The 21,127-nt window shown below is 54.3% G+C and overlaps 1 protein-coding gene across 1 annotated transcript; it reads right to left on the bottom strand.

The window, feature by feature from the left end:
• Window positions 1-329: 329 nt before the first annotated feature.
• PRKCG (protein kinase C gamma) lies at window positions 330-19,771 on the bottom strand. The gene is made up of 19 exons (XM_044930899.2): window positions 19,547-19,771; window positions 19,244-19,451; window positions 18,836-18,867; window positions 17,757-17,839; window positions 13,534-13,645; window positions 13,238-13,369; window positions 12,291-12,447; window positions 11,542-11,676; window positions 11,166-11,253; window positions 10,633-10,662; window positions 7,114-7,266; window positions 6,626-6,814; window positions 5,503-5,594; window positions 5,344-5,406; window positions 5,070-5,208; window positions 4,000-4,080; window positions 2,770-2,877; window positions 1,322-1,462; window positions 330-1,225 (listed from the first exon to the last, which is right to left on the bottom strand). The coding sequence occupies exons 1-19, from the start codon at window positions 19,728-19,730 to the stop codon at window positions 1,037-1,039; spliced, it is 2,316 nt and encodes a 771-aa protein (XP_044786834.2). The 5' UTR covers window positions 19,731-19,771; the 3' UTR covers window positions 330-1,036.
• Window positions 19,772-21,127: the final 1,356 nt, after the last annotated feature.

Below are 21,127 nucleotides of genomic sequence, written 5' to 3'. Positions count from 1 at the left end.
TACCTTGCTCTGGGCAAATGGGTGCGTGCTTGTGTCTCTGTGCTCCCGATCTCTGCCTGACACGCTCAGTTGTCTGTGCGTACAACTGCCTCTTCCCTCACATGTCCACTTTGGTCCTCTCTTTGTGTCTCTGCTTTCTCTGGGTCTTTGCTGTTTGCTGTCATGCTGTGGGTATCTTCTCTCACTTTATGGGTCTCTGCGTTTCCCTCCTCTCTCTCTGCAGCCTCTACTCAGCCTCTGTATGTGTGTGTGTGTGTTTCTATGTACAGTCATTGTCCCACCTCCATCCCCCTTCATTCTCCAAGTTTAGAAGAAAAACATCCAAACACTTGAGCATCAGCATCCCAAATTTATTCTCCAGCAGCTGTGGCTGGGCGGAAGAGGGGGCACGGAGAGTCCCGAGAGTGGCAGGCATTTGGGTAGAGGTGGTGTTCCGAGCAGGACTGGAGGAGCCATGCGGTGATGGGTCTAGGGGTGGGGGAGCCTGGGACAAAAGCTGACAGAGAACAGGGGCGGGGAATATCTTCCGTATGTCCCAGGAATCCCTAGAGCGCAGAACAGGGGCACTGGAGCAAGGGGGCACAGCCTCCCACTTACTCTGGAACTGGAGCGGAGGTGGGAGGGGCCTCGGAGGTGGGGGGATGTTCTGGAATCCTAGTCTAGAACAGCCCACCCCATGAGACTATTTCCCAGGAAGAAGAAGAAGGAAAAACAAAACAAAACAAAAAAAGGAGAATTGGGATGGTGTTGGCAGTTCTGTAAGTTGATGGAACAGAGTCCAGGACGCTCAGGCAGGTCAGAATCTAGGGCTCAACAGCAGCAGAATCTAGCACACGGTAAGACTCTAGAGATTGTATTGGGAGTGCGGAATGCCAGGAACGCTTGGGCGGGGCGGCTAGAACCCGGGGGGCGGGGCAGAGGCCAGAACGCTGGGGAGCCAGATCTAGAATTGGAAAGGGGGGTGGCATGGTGAGGCGAGGGCCAAAGCCGGGGCGGAGGAGGGAGCCGTGGGGACGCCCGGTGGCGGCAGGTGGGATTACATGACTGGCACAGGCGTTGGGCTGATGGGGCTGCGGGCATCCGGGTGCACGAAATCCGGGTTGACATAGGTGAAGCCCTGGAACTCAGCCTGGTCGATGCTGGCCAGAACCAGGCGGTCAGGGGGTGTCAGCGCCGGCGCCGCCCGAGTGAAGAACTTGTCGAAGTTCTCGCCGCTGCGGCCACACTGTGGAAAACACCGGGAGGGAAACGTGAAGCGTCGGAACGCGTGGCTGGTCCACCCTCTTAGGGGCCAGCATGGTGTTCCCGGGAGGGGACTGACCGGGCGGGGTCTGAACGGAGGCGCGATCTCTAATCGTTCCAGCCTGTCCCAGTCGATCCAGCGGAAAAAGCCGTGAGCGCGGATGGTGGGTTCTCCATCGGGGCCCGAGCCCAGGCGCTTGGCCGGGTGCTTGGTGAGGAACTGCAGGGAACACAGAGAGAGACGGACAGACAGACAGAGTCCCAGACAAGGAGGCCCAGAGAAAGACGGGGGTAGGGGGGAAGATGAGGAAGGAGGAATAGGGAGAGACAAGCACGGAGATCCAGAAAGAGAAGAACCAACAGTGGGGGGAGGGCGTGGTGCAGAGATGAGGGGGTGAAGAGAGGAAGAGAGAAAGAGGAGAAGGGGGGATAAATGAGATGGGGTAAATGAAACTCAAACCCAGAGACCCAGGGACAGACAAAGAAAGGAGCAAGATCAGGATGTGAAGGTGTGAGCGGCAGAGAACCCAGAAAGAGAGGAAGACGATCGGGGAAAACATCTCAGAGGGAAAGTGGCAGAGAAGGAGAAGGTGGAAGAGAGAAGACCCAGAGAAAAGGGGGAACAGAGACCCAGAAAGAGGGAAAGACTCAGCGGGGAGAACAGAGAAGGGAGGAGGAGGTAGGAGAAGAGAGAAGGGAGAAGATGGGAAGGAGTGGGGGAGACGGAAGCCCACAAAGAGAGGAGGGTGGAGACCCAGGAAACAAGCACCCAGAGAGAGGGATGAAGACCCCATATGAAGGAGGAGACTCAGAGAAAGGGGAAGATGGAGACCCAGAAAAAGAAGATGAGAGAGACCCAGAAGGAGGATTGTGTGTGTGTGTGTGTGAAGGGGGGTTGGTGAGAAGGTAATAGAGACCCAGAAAGAGGAGGACGAAGATGGAAAAGGTGAACAGAGATCCCGAAGGACACAGAAAAAGAAAAAAAAACAAGGCAATGACACAGAAAGCCCCATCATGTGCAGATGGAGGCAGAGGAATGGGACAAAAGCCGAGAGAGAGAGACGTGGTCAGAGAGACGTGGAGACAGGAGCTCGAAGCAGAAGCCTGCTAACAATTGCTGTAGGCTAGGCTCCTTCTCCTGCCTTAACACCACAACCCCGGAGGAGGAGACGGTGGCTCCCAGAGTTTTGGTGACTTGCCACAGATCCCACCGGAGGAAAAATGGCAGGAGTTAGGTTCGACTGACCCGCTCGGCTCAGCGCTGCCTGCCCCGAGCTGGGGGGCAGGGGGGAAACACAGGACAGGGTAGAGGCCGCCCTTGGACTGCCTGGGGCAGCAAGGCAGGATGTGATTATTCTAACAAGATCAGTGTGCTATATAAACTTTTTCAGCAGATGGAAGTAAACCAACTTGAGGAGTGGGAGCCTTTTCCTAATGTGCAGAGACACTGCGTGGGCAGTCCTGGATGGCAGCTGTGGGGCGTGTAGGTGCTGGGCCTGGAGAATCTGGAAGTCAGGGGGCTCTCACCCCCTTGCAGATGGCCACAGCTTCCCGGGAAAGCGACTTGGGGTAGGTGACAGTTTGTTCCATGATGGCTTGAAACAGCTCCTCCTCGTCTTCTCCATCAAAGGGGGGCTAAGAAAGTAAAGGCGTTAAAGAGTCAGAGGCCTGACTACCTGGCCCCACCTTTCTGCCCTCACTGCCCACCACAAGCAGAGCCCGCCCTGGGGTGGGGGGGTCCCGAATTGCTAGAGAAGAACGTGACCAGACCGCTAAAGCTATGTCTTTCCCACTTTCAGAGGCTCTTGTTTTCTATCTCAGATGCTTCAGCTCTCTGCACCTCTTTGCTGCTCTGTCTCTCTTTATCTGCTATGTAAATCAGCAAGGTGTTAATTAGGCAATGTGTCATTTAAATAGAAGAGAGAAAAACTGCAGGAAAAAACTGTAAAAGCACTTTCTTGGCTGGATGAGTGGCCTCCAGTCTTCTCGGATTTGGAAAAGCAGTATCCAGACAAAGATTCTAATGTGGGGTCTAGGGAGTCTGTTTCTACAACTGAGTGGGGCGTCCTTGAATTTGGATAGGAAAAAAACATGCATCCTTATTTTTTGGAATCTAAAATTGAAATTCAGCCTTATAAATGTAGGAAAGAAACCCCAGCAGTAGTAGATGTGACTTTATCACTGATGGAAATCATCGATATTTTCTTATCATATAAGAGTTGCAGATATCTCAAAAAAACAAAAAAAACAAAACCAGTCATCTCTACTTTAAAATTACTGACAGGCCTTCCTACTTACTTCCTATTTCTGTGAGATATTGCTATTTAATACCATTTAATGCATTAGTAGGAAGTCACATATAAGTCCATATTCTAATACCCTTAGACAACCATACACAGTTAAATTTATTTACTTGATTAAATTAGATTCAATTAAGCCTTTAACATTTTGATAGCCAGATTTCAATATGATTGACTTCTTCCATAATGCTATTGTCTTATTTCATGTATTTAAAAGCATTGTTCTGAGAAAGGGGTCCAAGACACAAAAAGGGGGAAGAACCCCCCAGCCTGTGGGAAGTTAATGTTTCAGAACCATGGAGAGCTCTCTTCTATTTGACGGACGTCCCCACAGCTTCCTACACTCAGCCTAAAGACAACCCTTCCTGACCTGCTCCTCCTGAGACAGGCCATGTAACAGGTGGCACCCCTTCTGTGTTGCCATTAGCCAAACCAGCCTCTCCCCAGCGTCCCTTACCTGTCCCGCCAACATCTCGTAGAGCAGAACCCCAAAGGACCACCAATCCACAGACTTCCCATAGGGTTGGTAGGCAATGATCTAGCAAGAGAGGGAGGAAGGTGAGCAACGGTCATTGTGCTTTAAGAAAACGTGGGCCCCTCTAGCTTCACCACCTGGAAACCCTACCCAACTTTAAATGCTTTCAGCACAAACTTTTCCCACTCAGAACGCTTTGGCTCCATCCTTTGGAACATTTGAGAAGCAGATTCTACCTACTCAGAACATTCCCTTGGTTCCAATATAAAGATGAGCTAAGCACTAAGTTGCAAGTTCCACCCACCCTCTAGAATATCTAGATAACTGAACTCTCTCCTTACAATGTCAGGTGCACAGCACAGAACTTCAGAGTCCAGAGAGTCTTAAATCTGGACACATACCAGATTCTTGATTGCTTAAAGATAGTTGTTGCCAGCCCTGAAGAATTCCAGCCACAACAGACCAGAGTCAGAGGCGGGAAGGTGTGTGTATTTTTCAAAATCTTCCCAGGTGATGCTGATCAGCAGCTATGTTTTGAAACCATTGGCACTGGTTACTCAGGCAGTAGCACAGAGTCACCAGGAAAGATCAAGGACAGCACCATCAACCCCACCTCTCCCAAGGAGGGTTAGGGTCTGCTTATATTCAGTCAGATCATTAGCCCCACCTCCCCAACAAAGAGCAGATACTTGCCCACTTGAAATATTCAGGGGACAGCCTCCACAAGCCTAATGTTCTAGTGGGATGGGCCCCACCCCCTCAGAGTACACTGGGACTCTTCCCCCAGCTTCTTAGAACGGTCCAATAATAGGTCCTGTTCTCCAGAATCCCTAAAGGGGGTCCTGCTCTTTCGGAACATTCAGCCACAAGTCCTGCCCACTTTGCCTATTTAGAGACCCAGCCCTGCACACTTACAACACTCACAGGGTTGGAACAGTCCATGACTCCCGTGAAGACCCCGGGGTCAGTTCCCCACATTACGAACACTAGCCTCCCAGGCATATCCACGCAGCGAGCATGGAGAGTGCTAAGAGCGGCGGAGGTGGGGTTACCTCAGGGGCTATGTAGTCCGGGGTCCCGCAGAAGGTGCGAGTGGTACTCCCAGGAAAGACGTTCTCCTTACACATGCCGAAGTCAGTGATTTTGATGTGTCCTTCGGCATCCAGCATCACGTTGTCCAGTTTCAGGTCCCTGTGGGTGGGTTGGGGTGCAGTGGGTAGGAATTGCAGGAAGGGAAGAGAGTTCAACAGCCTGGAGCCGTGAAATTTGAATCCCTTCCCTTCTAGGGGGTCCGATTCCCTCCACCGAAAGCCCAGGGCTGCTCACCGATAGATAATGCCCTGGTTATGGAGGAAGAAGAGGCCGATGGCGATTTCTGCAGCGTAGAACCTGGAGGAGGGGACAGGGGGCGGGGTCAGGAGGCCAGAAGGGGGACACCGCTCCCTTTCGCTTTCCCCCCACCCTCCTCTCTTGGCCAAGACTTACGCTGCGTGGGGTTCCTTAAACTTGCCCAGCTGTTGAATGTGGTACATCAAGTCGCCCCCGGTGACATACTCCATCACAAAATACAGGCGATCCTGGGGAGGGGGTGGACGGGGGCTTAGAGGCAAGGGCACGCCCACCAGGGGAGGGAAACGTCCATTCCTGCCCACTCCAGACCAACGTAGAAGGCTCTGGGCCCATGCAATTAGAAATCCAGAGCAACTGTCTCCACCCACTCCATCCTCTGTTACTCTGAACTGTTGGGTGTTCCCCTCCTCCCTTCCCAGGATTTAAGATTGAGGTCCACCATTTGCTTGAAATCTCAGGAAAACTGAAACCTCTTTCCATATCCACTCACTCACACATCCAGTCTTGGCCACCTGCTAGGGACCAAAGCTGTTCAGGCTTCACTTGTGAATGATACTAATTTTTAAATTACTTTTTAATTTTTGGCTGCACCTTGCCGGCTTGCGGGGATCTTAATTCCCCAACCAGGGATCGAACCCAGGCCCCCTGCAGTGGAAGTATGGAGTACTAACCACTAGACCAGAAGGGAATTCCCAATACTAATTAAAAAAAAAAAAAAAAAATCCAGGAAGCTGGCTTCGCCCACTCAGAGCTCTTCAAAGTAGAGTCACGCCCTCTCTAACCTCTGACAGTTCTGACTTGTTGTCCCATTTCAGTCTTCGGAAACGCCTTATTTCTGATGACTCCTTAACTAAGAACCCACGAGTGACAGCCTCACCACGCAGAGCCCAGTTGTAGGCAAGCTCACTCAGGAGACGTTCTCCACGCACTCCTTTACTCCAGAACCCAGTACTCCAGAAACACCCATTCAACCCCTAGGGAGTTCAGGCCACGCCCACTCAGGCTCCCGGTGCTCTGGCCACGCCCTCCAAGCCCCCTGCGTGCTGGCCACACCCACTGAGGAGCCGGCCACGCCCCTTCAGAGTCCACTGAGGTCTTCTGCCCTCCGCCAAACTCAGACTCTCAAATCCAATGCTGAATGTATCTGAGGGGTTGCGGGGCGGGGCGGGGCGGGGCGGGGGTGGGGGTGGGGTGGGGTGGGGTGGAGTGGAGATGAGGCAGGGCCCCTGAGCCAGCCTGGGGCCCCATCCTTTCGCACCGGGGTCTGGAAGGTGGAGTGAAGCTGGGTGAGGAAGTGCGGCCGGCCTCCCGGGCCTCGGCCCCCCAGAGCCAGCACGCGTTTCTCCACCAGGGTGCAGTCCACGTCGTCATCCTGGACGATCACGTCTTTCTTCAGGATCTTGATGGCGTAGAGCTCATCGGAGCCCCGGCGCTCGGCCAGCATCACCTAGGGACAGAGGCCTAGTCCATCTTGGGAACCCAGAGCGCTGGTCCCTAGCCTTCCCTTTCAAGGAGACAAAGAAACAGAATCCCGGGTCCTCCCTCTCACTCACGGGGGACCAGGTGCCCTGACGTGGCCAGCCACTCCTTCAGGGCAAGTATCCCTATCTTTAGGCCTCTCCTCTCCAGGAACTCAGAGGCCCCATCAAACCATCTTTGGGGCTCAGAAGCCTAGTTTCCCCCGCCCCAACCCTGATTTCATCTCTAAGAAACCCGACCCCTCCCCCAGAGCCCCAGGAATCCAACCTTCCCAAAACTGCCTTTTCCTAGAACCATGAGGAAGCTGAAGTCGGAGATGTGTAATCGTCCAGGGCTGGCCCCGAAGAAACAGCGCTTGGAGTCGGTGGGACTGGGGGATGGGGAGGGGATGGGAGACGAAGAGGGACCCGTCCGCACCCTCTGTGAGAAAGGGAAGACATGCAGAGCTAGTCAGACCCCGGAAGGGGGTAAGGGGGTGCCCCTCAGAGAGATAGCATCCAGGGAAAAAAGAGAAGGGGAGAGAGACAGAAATGGAAAGATGGAGAGAGAAGAAATGCTGTTTCCACACCCATCTTTGGTTTAGGGACTTTTTCTGACTTCCCATAGCCTGCAGGTTTTATTGGGCTTTCTTTGTGGCTCAGAGAGTAAAGACTCTGCCTACAATGTAGGAGACCTGGGTTTGATCCCTGGGTCAGGAAGATCCCCTAAAGAAGGAAATGGCAACCCACTCCAGTATTCTTGCCTGGAGAATCTCATGGACAGAAGGGGCTGGCAAGCTACAGTCCCTGGGTTCGCAAAGAGTTGGACATGACTGAATGGTTAACAGTGGACTTCCCAGGCGGCACTAGTGGTAAAGAACCTGCCTGACAATGCAGGAGACATCAGAGATGTGACTTCAATCCCTGGGTCGGGAAGATCCCCTGGAGGAGGGCATGGCAACCCACTCCAGGATTCTTGCCTGGGAAAGCCCATGGACATAAGAGCCTGGCAGGCTTCAGTCTCAAAGCGTCGGACATGACCGAAGAGACTCAGTACGCTTGCCTGGAGAGTTTGGTATTCAGCTAGCACTTAGACAGCTTACTATATGCCATCAATCCTCCCCATCAGCACCACCACCCGATCTCCCATTTTAGAGAAGGTAAGTAACTTGCCCAAAGTCACACAGCAGGTAAAAAGCAGAGCCAGAAATCAAAACTCATTAATGCCAGAGACTGTGTCTCCCTCCTTTGTGCTTCTCCACCATCACCCAGCAGGTGGCTTGGGTCTGGAGTCGAGTGCTGAATGCAGGTCCAGTACTTCTAACTTCAGAGCACATCCAGAACCTGCACACGCTTACCATAATTGCCTCCCTGGGCCAAGCTGCCAGGAACTCACCTCTGGACCTCCCCGATGCCTTCTTCCTCCTCCTACTGTCAGCTCTCGACACAGAGGCAGTCCTCTTGTCCAAATCAAAACCATCTTGGGCCACCTTAGTGGCCTCCCATCTCACTTGGTCTATTTAATTACTTAAAAAATGAACTTATTTAGGTGCACTAGGTCTTAGCTGCGGCACATGGGATCTAGTTCCCTGACTAGGGATTGAACCCAGACATTGCTGGCTTACTCCCACCTCAGGGCCTTTGCATGTGACCTTCCCTCCACTGGGAAGGCTCTCTGCCATCCTTACGGCTTACTATTTCATCTCCTTTCCATCTTTGCCCAGTGGTCACTTTCTCGGTGAAGTCTTCCCTGCTTACTGTAAAATATCAGTGAACAGCACTTTCTATCTTTAGCGCTTGTTTTTCTCCATTGTCATTCATCATCGTCTAACAGGATCACCAGCACCTTTATTTTGTTTAATGTCTTCCTCCCAGGAGAGCAGGAGTGTACTTTTTCCCCCCTCTCTTCTTGTTTGCTGCTATATCCCCAGTGATTAGAACCATGACTGGCACACAGAGGGCTCAAGTAAAAATATGTTGTTTTGAAAGAAGCAATGCCAGAGTGAAAGTGTTAGTTGCTCAGTCATAGCCGATTCTTTGGGACCCCATGGACTGTAGCCTGCCAGACTTCTCTGTCCATGGAATTCTGCAGGCAAGAATACTGGAGTGGGTTTGCCCTTCTCTTCTCCAGGGAATCTTTCCCACCCAGGGGTCAACCTACATCCCCTGTGCTGCAAGGCAGATTCTTTACTGTCTGAGCAACCAGGGAAGAGAGAGAGAGAGAGCACCTGTTCCTTCCTTGGCCTGGAAATCTGTCCTTCTCCTTTACCCAGGGAATCCTGTACTTCCTGTTGATGAAGTTTTTCTCTGACTTGCTCAAGTCTTGCCAGAGGTTTAGGACTCCCCAGTGCCGGAGGCCATCTCCATGATCAAATACATTCCTTCTCTATCTGTAACTTTCATTGAAAGAGGAGCTCCCCAGGGAATGGCCTGATTCTACTCCCAGAATAGGGCATGACTTACGTAAAACTTCAGGAAATAGGTGTTCAGGAAGTGAAAAAAAAAAAAAAAACACCACCAAAAACCAATGGAGGAGAGAAAGGCCACAGTGAGAAATGGACAGAAAAACTCAAAGAGCAATTCAGGTGTCCCTTCCTCAGGAAAGTCCTCCCTGATCACCTCCTCCGGCCCCTGCCAGACTGGGTTAACCTTGTGCTTCCTGGGTGCCCTGGTAGCTTAGTCGCTAAGTCGTGTCCGACTCTTGTGACCCCAGGGACTGTAGCCCGCCAGGCCTTCTCTGTCCATGGGATTCTCCAGGCAAGAATACTGGAGTGGGTTGCTGTTTCCTCCTCCAGGGGATCTTCTCTTCCCGACCCAGGGATTGTCCTGGGCAGGAAACCTGTGAAACCAAAAGTCCCCCAGATACACCACAGCTCTTGCGGCTGCGCCCTTGGGAATTCCTCAGACGCCTTTGGCTTTTCCAGTTCACAGGCTGATGCTGTTCTGGGGGTGGCCCTGCACGGTCCTCACCCAACAAGAGAGGGTCCTTAGGGGCCACTTGAGGGGGGACACACCCACAAAGTCAGGAACAGAGAAGGGCCTGGGTCTGCGGGAGCCCCTTTCCTGAACCTTTACAGGGTGGAATGACAGATGCTACTGGCCACCTCATGGAGAGGAGCGCAGTGGGGTGGGGAGCTGGGGGGGTGGGGAGGCTGGGTAAGGCCTTGGTAAGATCCTGACCTTTGCTCCCCAAGGTTGATTCAGCCCAGAGGGGAGTCAGGGCACGATGGAAGCTCCCCAAGGGTACCAGTAGCAGCAGGGTTACCAGGATCCTCCCATCGGCTGTGTTCCTCCTACCATCCCCCAACAATAGTAACGCTGAAGACTGCAACGCGATCAGCATAAATACACTTGCCTTGGGAGGTGGAGGTGGCAGAGAGAACCCTGTTTTGGACCTACATCCCCTAGAGCTCTGCTCCTCCTTCAGTGCCAGGAAGAAACAGAAGTGTAGCCACAGAATCCGAGAACCACAGGCCCAGAATGACAGACCACAGAATTCCAGAGCCAGGCCCCACAGACCATGGAATGCCAGAAACACGGGACCCAGAATTGATAGCTACAGGGCCCTAGAGCCTCAGGACTGTGGGCCCTTGAATCTAAGGAATCTGTGATGCTGTCCCTACCTTGGGGAGTTGCCTGAGGGTCAGACTGACCTCCAGAGCACTCCAATTACTCAGCAAATACAAGACCTAGGAATGGTATGCGTTCCACCCACACATGTGGAAATGCAGACAGATATGAGAGGGATGAGATACAGACCACAGGACTGAAGCTGCCTCCAACCCAAGCCTCTGGCTTTTCTTCTCACCTCGTATAGTTCCAGTGGGTAGTTACAGGCCTGAGAGAGAAGAAAGTCAGAGTCAGAGCCTCCTGGGAGGGGTAGGCGATGGCCCTAAAGCAGGGGAGAGATCCCCAAGCCATGGGGATGGATGTGTGTGCCTGTTAGTTGCTCAGTCGGGTCCGACTCTTAGCGACCCAATGGACTGTAGCCCACCAGGCTCTTCTGTCCATGGGGTTCTCCAGGCAAGAGTACTGGCGTCGGTTGCCATGTCCTCCAGGGGATCTTCCCTGACCCAGAATTGAACCCGCCTCTCCTGTGTTTCCTGCATTGGCAGGAGGGTTCTTTACCACTAGCGCCACCTGGGAAGTCCTGGGGATGGATGGGAATTCTAATTCCCAGCACTCCCTTAGAAAAGCAGAAAGAACTCCAGGGTCTTCTGGGAATTTTCGTCCCCGGATCAGTGGGCAAGCAGTGATGGAGTCTGGGGAAGGCCAGCTCTGAACTGTGGGAGGTTGCGCTCCCTGGGGGGTGGGGGGCTGGGGAAGTCGGGGTCTGGGTACCTCGAACTTCTGGAGGAGGTTGCAGTTGTCGGCGTCAGCCACCGGCACATTGTAATACTCGCCCTCCTCCTGGTTCAGTAACTTGTACCTGACATGCAGACGGAGACCAGAGCGGGAGGGAGGGGGGAGGTTGGGAAGACGGATGGGGCACGGGGGCCGGGCACCCAAGGGAGAGGCAGAGACATCAAAAGGGAGTAAGAGATGGAGAGACGGAGATAGCGAAAGAAAGAGTGAGATAAGAAGAGAGGTACGGGGGGGAAAAGGATAAAACAGCCCAGGGAGGCCGAGACGATGGCGTCCGGGCGGAGAGAGACCACAGCCCCGGGGATGGAGGCGCGGGTGTCGGCGCCGAGCCCCGCCCCCGCCCGCCCCTCACCAGCCGTCCACCGGCGCCTTGAGCAGCTCCGAGACGCCGAAGGACATGGCGCCCATGAAGTCGTTTCGGGAGGTCCGGTCCCAGTCCCACACCTCCACGCTGAGCCGGCGCTCCACGTCCCCCGGCTTCAGGTTGCTGCGGGGAGAGCCGGGTGCAGTGAGGGGCCAGCTCGTGGCTCCCCGACCTCCTTATCCTCGATGCTGGAGGAGCCGGCAAACCTCCTGAGCTGGGGCCTCTTTCCGCTCTGCGGAGTGTCTTCCCACCCCTAGTCCTCCCAAAGAGGGTCCCTGTCCCCGCCTGGGCTCGAAGTCAACCTAGACGGCTCTCTCAGCCCCCCTCCCTGGTCTTTCGCATCTCTGCCTCTGGGCTTTTCTCTCCGGATCTCTCCTATTCTCCCTCCAGAACCGTCCTTCTGTCTTTCTCTCAGTTGGCTTCTCTTTCTCTTCCTGCCGCCCACCTATCACACCCCGCCCCATGCCGTCTGTGTCTCTCCCTGGGTTTATGTTTCTTCCTCTGAGTCTCAGGGTCTGTGTAATCTCTCTGATCTCTGTCTTAGCTCTAAAACGGTCACCTTCTGTGTCTCCATCCCTCTTCCTCAGTCACTTCATTTTCTCCTCCCACCGCCTTCTTCTCCCTTTGCGGGGCTCCTCCTATCCTAACACCTGCTCTCTGTAGTCTTGTGGGCCACTAGGACTCTCAGACCGTTCTCTGTTAGTCATCACCGGGCCTCCCCTGCAGCCGAGACTCACAACACAAAGGTCTCGTTCCACACAGGGTTTAGCGTAGCTTTCACCGTGCGGGTCTTCTGTTTGGTCAAATTCCGAGGGTCTGGGATGAGCTTCAGCTTCACATAGGGATCGGAGAGACCGTTGGGGTCCATTGGGATGAGGTTCCGGGCCTCGCCAACTGAGGGGGTAGGTGAAGGAGGGCAGATGGGGGTAGGTGAAGGAGGGCAGATGGGGTTAAGATCCAGGGAGAGGCCCTGGAGCCTTCCCCCAGCCAGCAATCACGACTTCCAATCTCTCAACTTCCTCTTCCATGACCCATGTTTTTTGTTTGCTTTTCTTTCTTTCTTTTTTTAAAAAATCTTTTACTTCTCCAGTACCCAGAAGATGGGGCATGAAGCCCTCTCCCCAGCCAGTGACCCAGAAATCAAATCCAAAGCCCCTGGCTCCCTTAGGATCCTGGCCATATCACCAGTGCGTGCATGCTAAATCACTTCAGTCATGTCCGACTCTGCGACCCCACGGACTGTAGCCCGCCAGGCTCCTCTGTCCATGAGTTTCTCCAGGCAAGAATACTGGAGTGGGTTGCCATGCCCTCCTCCAGGGAATCTTCTCAACCCAGGGATGGAACCCGGGGCTCTTATGTCTCCTGTGCCACTTGGGAAGCCATGTAGTAAATCGGAACCTCACTTGGGACCAGTTCTTCGCTCGTCCGCACCCGCCTCCACCCCCAGGACCTTGATGCCTACAACAGCCGTCACGAGAGGCAAGGCTGGAGACCAGGGGCCTCGAGCAGAAAAGGGCATGGCCGGGTGGCTCAGCCTGTGCAAGCGGGGTCAGCAGTGTGGGCGTGACCTTTGTGAGGGGGCGTGGCTTTCCTGGGTCGGTGAGAGTGGGCGGGCAGCTCAGGTGGACTCGACCCAGTCCCTGGGATGAAAGGGGCGGGGCCAGGCTAGGAGGCGGGGTCTCACCCGTAACGTGGATCTCATCGGAAGTGGGCGCCCGGATCTCCAGCTGCAGGCGGCCCCGGCGCTCTGTGTGGTCCACGCCGCACAGAGAGGGCACGCTGCGCACACAGCGCCGGTGCACGTTCATCTCGCAGCCTGGTGGCGGGGGGACAGAACTGGGAGGTGGGACTGTGGGTCCCGCCTTTAACTCCAGACCCCACTTCCCCTCCTCCACGCTGCCCCCACCACCACGCGCGTTACTCGAGACCCAGACTCTGCGCCTTTGCAGGGGCCGCGAAGCGCTGGGTTCGCAGACTCACAAGAACACTTCATGCCCTGGTGCACCAGCCCGTAGAGCAGGGAGCCACAGTGGTCGCAGAAGGTGGGGCTGCTGTAGCTGTGCAGACGGAACTTGTGCTTGTTCCGGGGATCCTGGTGTGGGCGGCGGTCGGAAGGAGTCGGTCAGAATGCGGGCCAGAGAGGGTCCTGAACAAGCACGCACCACCCCCCCACCGCTCTTCCTCTTCAGCCCTGCTCTCCCAGGCTTCCTGCTCTTCCGCCTCACTCATTCACTCTCCAGTATTTATGGAGCACCTACTGTGTGCCTGGCACTTTCTTGGTGCGACGACCCAGCCCCTGAGCAAAGCCAATAAAAACTGCAGTCCGTGTGGACTTTACTTTCTAGTAGAGGGAGACAGAAAATGAACACGACAAATAAAATATATAGGGCCTTCCCTGGTGGTGCAGTGGTTAAGACTCTGCCTTCCAGTGCAGGGGGTACCTGTTCCATCCCTGGTGGGGGAGCTAAGACCCACATGCCTTGGGGCCAAAAAATCAAAACACAAGACAGAAGCAATATTGTGACAAAATTCCATAAAGACTTTAACAAATAGTCCCCATTAAAAAATCTTAGAATATATAGTATGAGGTATGGACATAGGTACTCTGGACAAAGATGGAGCAGGGAATGCACATTATTAGGGATGCAGGGGGGATTGAAATGTGAAATAGAGTGATCAAGGAAGGTTGTACCAACAAGGTGGAATATGGGAAGAATCTGAAGGAAGTGGAGGCTTCCAAGATCCCACAGTCCCTACCCCATGGTCTTCCACAAGCTGTTCTCTGAGGACGTGTGGGCCACCATGAACCCTGGATTATTCATGGTCAGCTTCTTTCAATGTCTGCTCAATGATGACCAGCCTTCTCTGAGCCCCTTGTGGGATGCAGACTATGCCCTCTCAGTTTTAGGGCCCAGGCATCCCAAAGATTAAGTGTAAACCACACAGCAGGGTCTGCTTAAATGTGCTTGGTAGTGTTACTACGATCATCACGGCCATGGTTACTACTAGCGATTTGATTGCAGTCCCCACGTAGCCCTGGGTTTAATCAAGAGCTGGGCCATTTCCCAGTTGTGTGATTTCAGATACATGCCCAATTTTGAGCCTCAGTGTCTTGATCTGCCCAATGGAAATAAACAATCTATCTCTTGAAGCAGTGCTTATAGCTCAATTCCAATTAAGCAGGAATTTAAGACACCAGGAAAAGCATTCCTCCTTCCACCCTCAGCAATGTCTGAGTATGAAATAATTTGATATTTGCATTTTTCTAAGCAGGCTTCCTTGGTGGCTCCAATGGTAAAGAGTCTGCCTGCAGTGCAAATCACACCTGGGTTTGATTTAGGGGTGGGAGAGATCCCTTGGAGATAGGAATGGGTATCCACTCCAGTATTTTTGTCTGGAGAGTTCCATGGACAGAGGAGCCTGGTGGGCTACAGTGCATGGGGTTGGAAAGAGTCAGACACAAATGAGTGACGAACACTTTGGAGCTTCCCTGGTGGCTCACATGGTAAAGAATCTGCCTGCAATGCAGGAGACCCAGATTCGATTTTCTATGAGTGCACTGCAAGAGTTTTATAGGGTGAACATTCAAGATCTTCTTAGGATTTTATTTTGAAGTTTAGTGGGGATTGAATTGTACTAGGGTGGGGAAAGGGGTTGGCAGTTGCATGCTCTGAACCTCTAAAGACCTTCAGCTGACCCGAGCTCCCAGTGTTCCTGCCACATGAAATGAGATGCTGTGGCTGAAAATTCCCAGCAGGGTACCTGACATGGGAGCTGCTGAGGTTATTCTCAGGGTGAAAGTAGCTATTAAAAAAGGAGACAGTATTGGCGTTCCGATTAGGAAGATTAGGGTTCAGATTTTGACTCTGCCCACGACCCAGCTGTGTGATCTTCCCTCACACCACCCTTTTGAGAAATTCAGGGAGCCTCCCCATCAAATGGGACCATGAGCCCTCCCTGAAAGGGTTCTTGTGCAAACGGAATGCAATCATGCATCTTGAGCCCTGAGCACTTCTTAAGCCCTTGATCTGTGTTGCTGACAAGAATAAAAGCTTAATGCTTCACAGAGAAAAAAGAAAGCCAGATACAGAGGAAAGGCCTTGTCCACACTATTTCCCTTTGTTTCCTCACCGAGAATAGTAACAATTTTACAATGATAAAAATTAGTATTTTGCCTTTTGCTACATACCAGGTATTCATACCCAAGGAGTTGGCTCATTCAGTCCTTAAAACAATTCTATCAGATAAGGGCGTGGTTATTAAACCCCATTTTACAGACAAGGAACTGTCTGTAAATTAACAGAGAGGTAAATTAACTTCTGGAAGGTCACAGAACCAACATGCGGTGCAGGTGGGACTCAAGCCCAGGTGTCCTGGCCCAAGAGCCTCCGTTAGATGGGGACAGGAACAATACCTAACTTTCTAAGCTGTTGAGAAGATTCATTCTTACGCTAGATACAAGATCCCTGTTAAATGCACGCAATGAACCCTGGGTAAATCAGATGGGAGTGTTTGGTGGTGGTGGAGGTGGACAGGTGAAGGCAGCAAATAATACATACAGGTGCTGGGAGACAGTGGAGCTCAACCTATGTTCTCGGAAGTCATATCCTCTAAACTTCAGTTTTCTTGACCTGACAAGCTGGCAAAATGCCTCGTGGACTTCCGTGGTGTGCTCTCTCTCTTTCTCAATCCGCCTCTTTCTCCATCTGCTAACCATAAAACCGTCTCCAACTCTGTGTCAAACCCTGGGCTAGTCTCATGCTGCCTGACTTCACTAAACTGTCAAAACAAGCCTGGGGGCGTCTAGATTGATGCCTATCCCACATGGGAGCCCTAACTATAGGCGGCTCTTTCTTTTTTTTTTGGCTGCTCCGCGTGGCATGTGGGATCTTAGTTCCCTGACCAGGGATTGAACCTGCGCCATCTCCAGTGGGAGTGTGGAGTCAACCATTGGATCAGGGAAATCCTACAGGTGGCTATTTATTAATTCAAATTAAGCAGGATTTTTTGGAGAAGAAAATGGCAACCCACTGCAATATTCTTGCCTGGAGAATCCCATGGACAGAGGAGCCTGGTGGGTTACAGTACAAGGGGGTCGCAAAGAGCCCGACACGACTTAGTGACTAAACCAAGCAGGATTTTAAACTTCCGTCCCTCGGCGGCTAGCTATGGTGGTTGGCAGCTGGACAACAAAGATACAGAATGCTTCCATCATGCCGGAAAGTTCTCCAGGTCAGCACTAGATGGTCACCCCACTTTATAGAGGGTGAAACTGAGGCTCACAGAGAAGAGCCCCAGGGCCAGACAGAGAGTGAAGGAGGGATCAGGGGTGGGCATGGAGGGTGGACAGTTATTGTTAGCCCCTTGATGTTGGGGGTGGAGAGGAGGGAGAGAATGGTTGTCTGTATCTGTGTGTGTGTACATGGGGGATGTGTGCATGCACAAATGTGTGTGCAACATGGGGGAATTTGTGTGTGTGTGTGTGTGTGCACACAGGGGTCTAATATGCATCCGTGTGTGTGCACATGGGTATCTGTGTGTGCACGGCACACACACAGGGGGCGTCTATAAGTGCGTATATGTGTGTGCATGTATATGACAAGATCTCTTGGGCTTCCTTCTCTCAGTACCTGCTAAGCAGTTTCCCGTATCTACCATTTTCTATCCTAGTGTCCCTTTCTGAGTGTCTGCCCTTCCGTCTCTGAGTTTGTCTCTCCCAGTCTTTCTGGGTTCCCTTTTCTTCCTCCCATGTTGCTGACTCTGTTCCACTGCTCTTGCTTTCTCCCCCCTCCCCCAATCTGCCTGGGTCTCTTTTTTTCTGCATCTCTGGGCGTTCTCTCTCTGTCTTATCTCAGGATCTCAGTGCTTGCATCAATTTCCCTCTCTGTCCCTCTCTCTGCCCCTCATCCTTCTGTTTTCTAAATCTCTTGACTCCTGGATCACAGCCGACCTCCTCCAGTGCTGAGGTCCCCTCACCAGGCCTCCTCTCTGTCCCCCACCTGGGTCCCAGCCAGTCTCGGTCCCCTCTCATTCCCCCTTTCCAGGCCAAGGGCAGGGAATCTGGGCCAGACTAGCTCTCCCTATCTCTCCAGCCCCCCTCCCCTCCCAGCCTTAAAAATAGCAGGAGAAATTGGGACGGACGCCGAGGGGGTGAGGGCGGGGGCTCGGCCTGAGGAGGGAGAACCGGGTGTCCGGGCACTCACGTCCGTCTGGGGGCCCTTCCCAGCGCCTGGACACTCGAAGGTCACAAACTCGTGGCATCGTCGATGAACCACAAAACTGCAGACTGAAGGCGAAAATCATAGAAACCCAGAGCAGAGAGAGACCCCAGTGGACAGAAAATCAGAAAGAGGGGAGACCCAGACAGAAAGAAACCCAGGAGACAGGGATCTCCATAGGGTTCAATACAGAGAAAATCAAAGAGACCTTGACAGGCAGAGAGAGACAGAGAGACACTGAGAGACAAAGATTCTAAAGGTGGACCCAGACAGAGAAACAGAGATGCAGAGAATCACGGAAACAGAGAAACACAGAGCGCCCAGTGCCTACACACAGCCAAAGAGGAGACAGAGACACAGAGGCAGAGACAGAGAGAGAGAGAGGGAGACACAGAGAGGGCAAGAAATGGAGACAGAGAGAGAAAGCAGGATCCACGGACAGAGATTAAAAAGTGAAGAAAGAGGCAGGCAGACTAGAACGGAGGAGACACAGAGAGGTCCTTCAACAGAACGGAGAAAGAGCATCAACTTGGGCAGAAGTGAGTCTGGGGGCGACGCCGACGGCCCGCCCCCCTCCCTGACTCACTCTGCTCTCAGCAGTAGCAGCTGGTACTTTAGGACTCGCCCCCCCCCCGGCCCCCATATCTGCCGGCCCCACCCAGCCCCCACCCGCCCATCGGTGACCCCACCCGGCCTGCCCCTTCCTAGGACGGGTGGTGTTGTCATGGCAATGGCAGCCTGGGGGGGGGGGCTCTGACTTTGCATCTCCAGCCCCCCCTTCAGCTCCCCTTTTCCAAATCTCCCTGTTCCCATGGCAACAGATTCTCCAAATATCTGTCCCCACCTGGAGCCGGCCGAGGGAGGGGCCCCCAGTGCCACCTCCGCGGTGGCCCCGCCGTCAGAGCTCCCCCCCACTGCAGGCAATGTCTCTGCCACACCCCCCGCCCCGGGCTCCCCCGCGCCTCTCTGGGGACCAGCGAACACGTGTGTCAAGCAGCCTAGGCTGCGGGTCCCCAGCCTCCACCCTCCCGAGGGTCCCAGGAGTCCAGGTCCCCTGCTCTTACCTTGACATTGCAGACCCTGTTTTCCAATCCCCCTGTGAGAGTCAAGGATCTGAAGTCAGTGCAGAAAAGGGTGCTGGACCCCCTCTCCTCTGCAGGTCGTGGGAGGCCCGAGTACTCCCACCCCCTCCCGTCGGACCCGGGAGTCTGAACCCCAGCTAGCCTCCTCTTCTCAGGACCCCGAAATCCTGTCCCCTTCGTCCGTGTCCCTCTTCTTTCAGACTCAGGAGCCCAGGCCCCCAGCCTGTTCCTTCGGACCCGGAAGGCCAGGACCCCCGCCTCGCTCTCTCTGACCCAGGAGTGCCTGCCCCTAACCCGTGCCCAGCCTGGGGCCAGGAGCCAGGGCCGAAACCCCCTCGTTCCTGCTCAATAAGGGGCCCCATCCCCCGGGGCCTCAGCCCCCTCCCTCACCATATGAAGTCAGTGCAGTGGCTGCAGAAGGTCGGCTGCTTGAAGAAGCGAGCGGTGAACTTGTGGCTCTTGACCTCATGGACCACCTTCTGCCTCAGAGCCCCCTTTCTGCAAAACAGGGGCCGGGGTCCGCCCTCTGAATCGCCTCCGCCGGGGCCCAGGCCGGACATGGCCCCCGGAACGTAGCAGGGACCGGGATCCTGCCTGTCTGGGGAAACAGGTGGAAGGGCGACTAGCCGGAGGCTCGGCAGGACAGAAGAGCCGGCGGGAGATGCCGCGGTGGGAGTGAGAGGGGCGAGGCACCTGCAGGAGCCGAGCGCGCGGGGCCGGGAGCGGAGCCCCGGGGCGCGCCGGCTCCGCCAGGGGGAGCGAGAGCCGAGAGCACGGGCGCTGAGGAGCCGGAGGCACGGGCGGCGGCGGTGGTGGGAGCTCCGGCTCCGGCACCTGCTGAAATGTGGGAGCCCCGGGCGGGGGGAGGCGTTGCCATGACGACCGAGGGGCGGGGTTTCGGCTTAAAGGCGTCCCCCAACCCCCTTCCTGGAGAGCCCAGGGACTATTCCCTCCGTCTCCAACACACACACACACACACACACACACACACACACGTGCGCACACCCACTCCGGAGGCCGGGTGAAGGGGGGGGGGCATCCTCTGAGCTGTGCCCTGCCCCCTCCCCAATCTGCCGCAAGCCCCGTTCCGACCCCCTCCAGGGTGCCGCGGCGACTCCTGTGAGCCCACCGCAACTCCGCTAGGATCTCCGTCTGACTGTGTCTCCGTTTCATTGCACAAACTTTGTATTGGTGCTGAGATCCAACGGTGAGCAGGAGGGAGTCTTGGCGTCTCACTTTTTCGGATGTCACCCAAGTCTCGAGTTCTCCCTCTGGGCTTCTTGTGATTTTTGTACGTCTGTGTCTCCCTCCGGGAGTGTCCCTTTCCCTCGGCCTCTGTTCCTCTCCCTGTATCCCTATAGCTTTCTCTCTGTGTCTCTGGTTGGGTCTGAGTTCCTTTCCTTGTCTCTGAGAATTTCTGTTTTTATTTCTCTCTCTTCTTCGCTGTGTGTCTCCATCTACGTTTGTCACTCCTCCTGTGGACCGCCCCCCCTCCTGGGTCTTGGGGTGTCTCTCCCTCTTACTCCAAGTCTGTCTCCCTGAATCTCTTCTTCTTCCTCCCTGTCTCTGTCTCTATGGAGCTCTGTTTCCCCTTTCCTCCGTGTCTCTCTCCCTGTCTCATTCTCTATGTTCTCTTCTTTCTGGTTCTTTGCATTTCTCTCCCCTGGTCTTTGCAGATGCTTTCTCTCTGTCCCTCTCCGTTCCTCTGTGCTTGTTCCTCTCTGACCACTCTCTGACTCTGAATCTCTATCCATCGCTGGGGGTCTCTCTCTGAATATATAAGCTGATCTCTCTCCTTTTCCTTCTCCCCTCTCCAGCTCTATCTTTTTGTCCCTTCTTCACCCACTCTGTATGTCTCTGTGTCTCTGTGAATCCCTCTCAGCTTGGGGACGGGGGGTGGGTGGAAGGTCTTTCCTTCGTTCCACGTCTCTCACTGATTCAGTCTGTCGCCCCCCACCGGCTCTGAAATGCCCTGGGCATCTCCGTCCGGGGGTTGGGAGGGTCTCTCCGAACGTTTGGCCCGGTCAGGTTTCCTCCTGTCTTCCCCTCCGTCTCCCCACCAGAGTCTCTGCCTCTCTCTGGTGGAAGTCTGTCCCTCCCCCGGCTCCAGAGCGCTTCCCAGTTCCGGCTCCTTGGGGGTGGGAGGGGAGGAGTGACAGGCTCTGTTGCCAAGGGCAACCACGGCCGGGTCGGGGTTGCGAGGCGCAATGCACTCTGGGACTTGTAGTCTGGGCCTGAGGATCGGCTGTTCTGGCATCGCGGCTGAGAACTTTT

The sequence above is a fragment of the Bubalus bubalis genome, chromosome 18, assembly GCF_019923935.1.
Source record: "Bubalus bubalis isolate 160015118507 breed Murrah chromosome 18, NDDB_SH_1, whole genome shotgun sequence".
Taxonomy (NCBI): Eukaryota; Metazoa; Chordata; class Mammalia; order Artiodactyla; family Bovidae; genus Bubalus; species Bubalus bubalis.
Note: the sequence above shows the minus strand (reverse complement) of the source record. Positions and strands in the feature narration are given on the sequence as shown.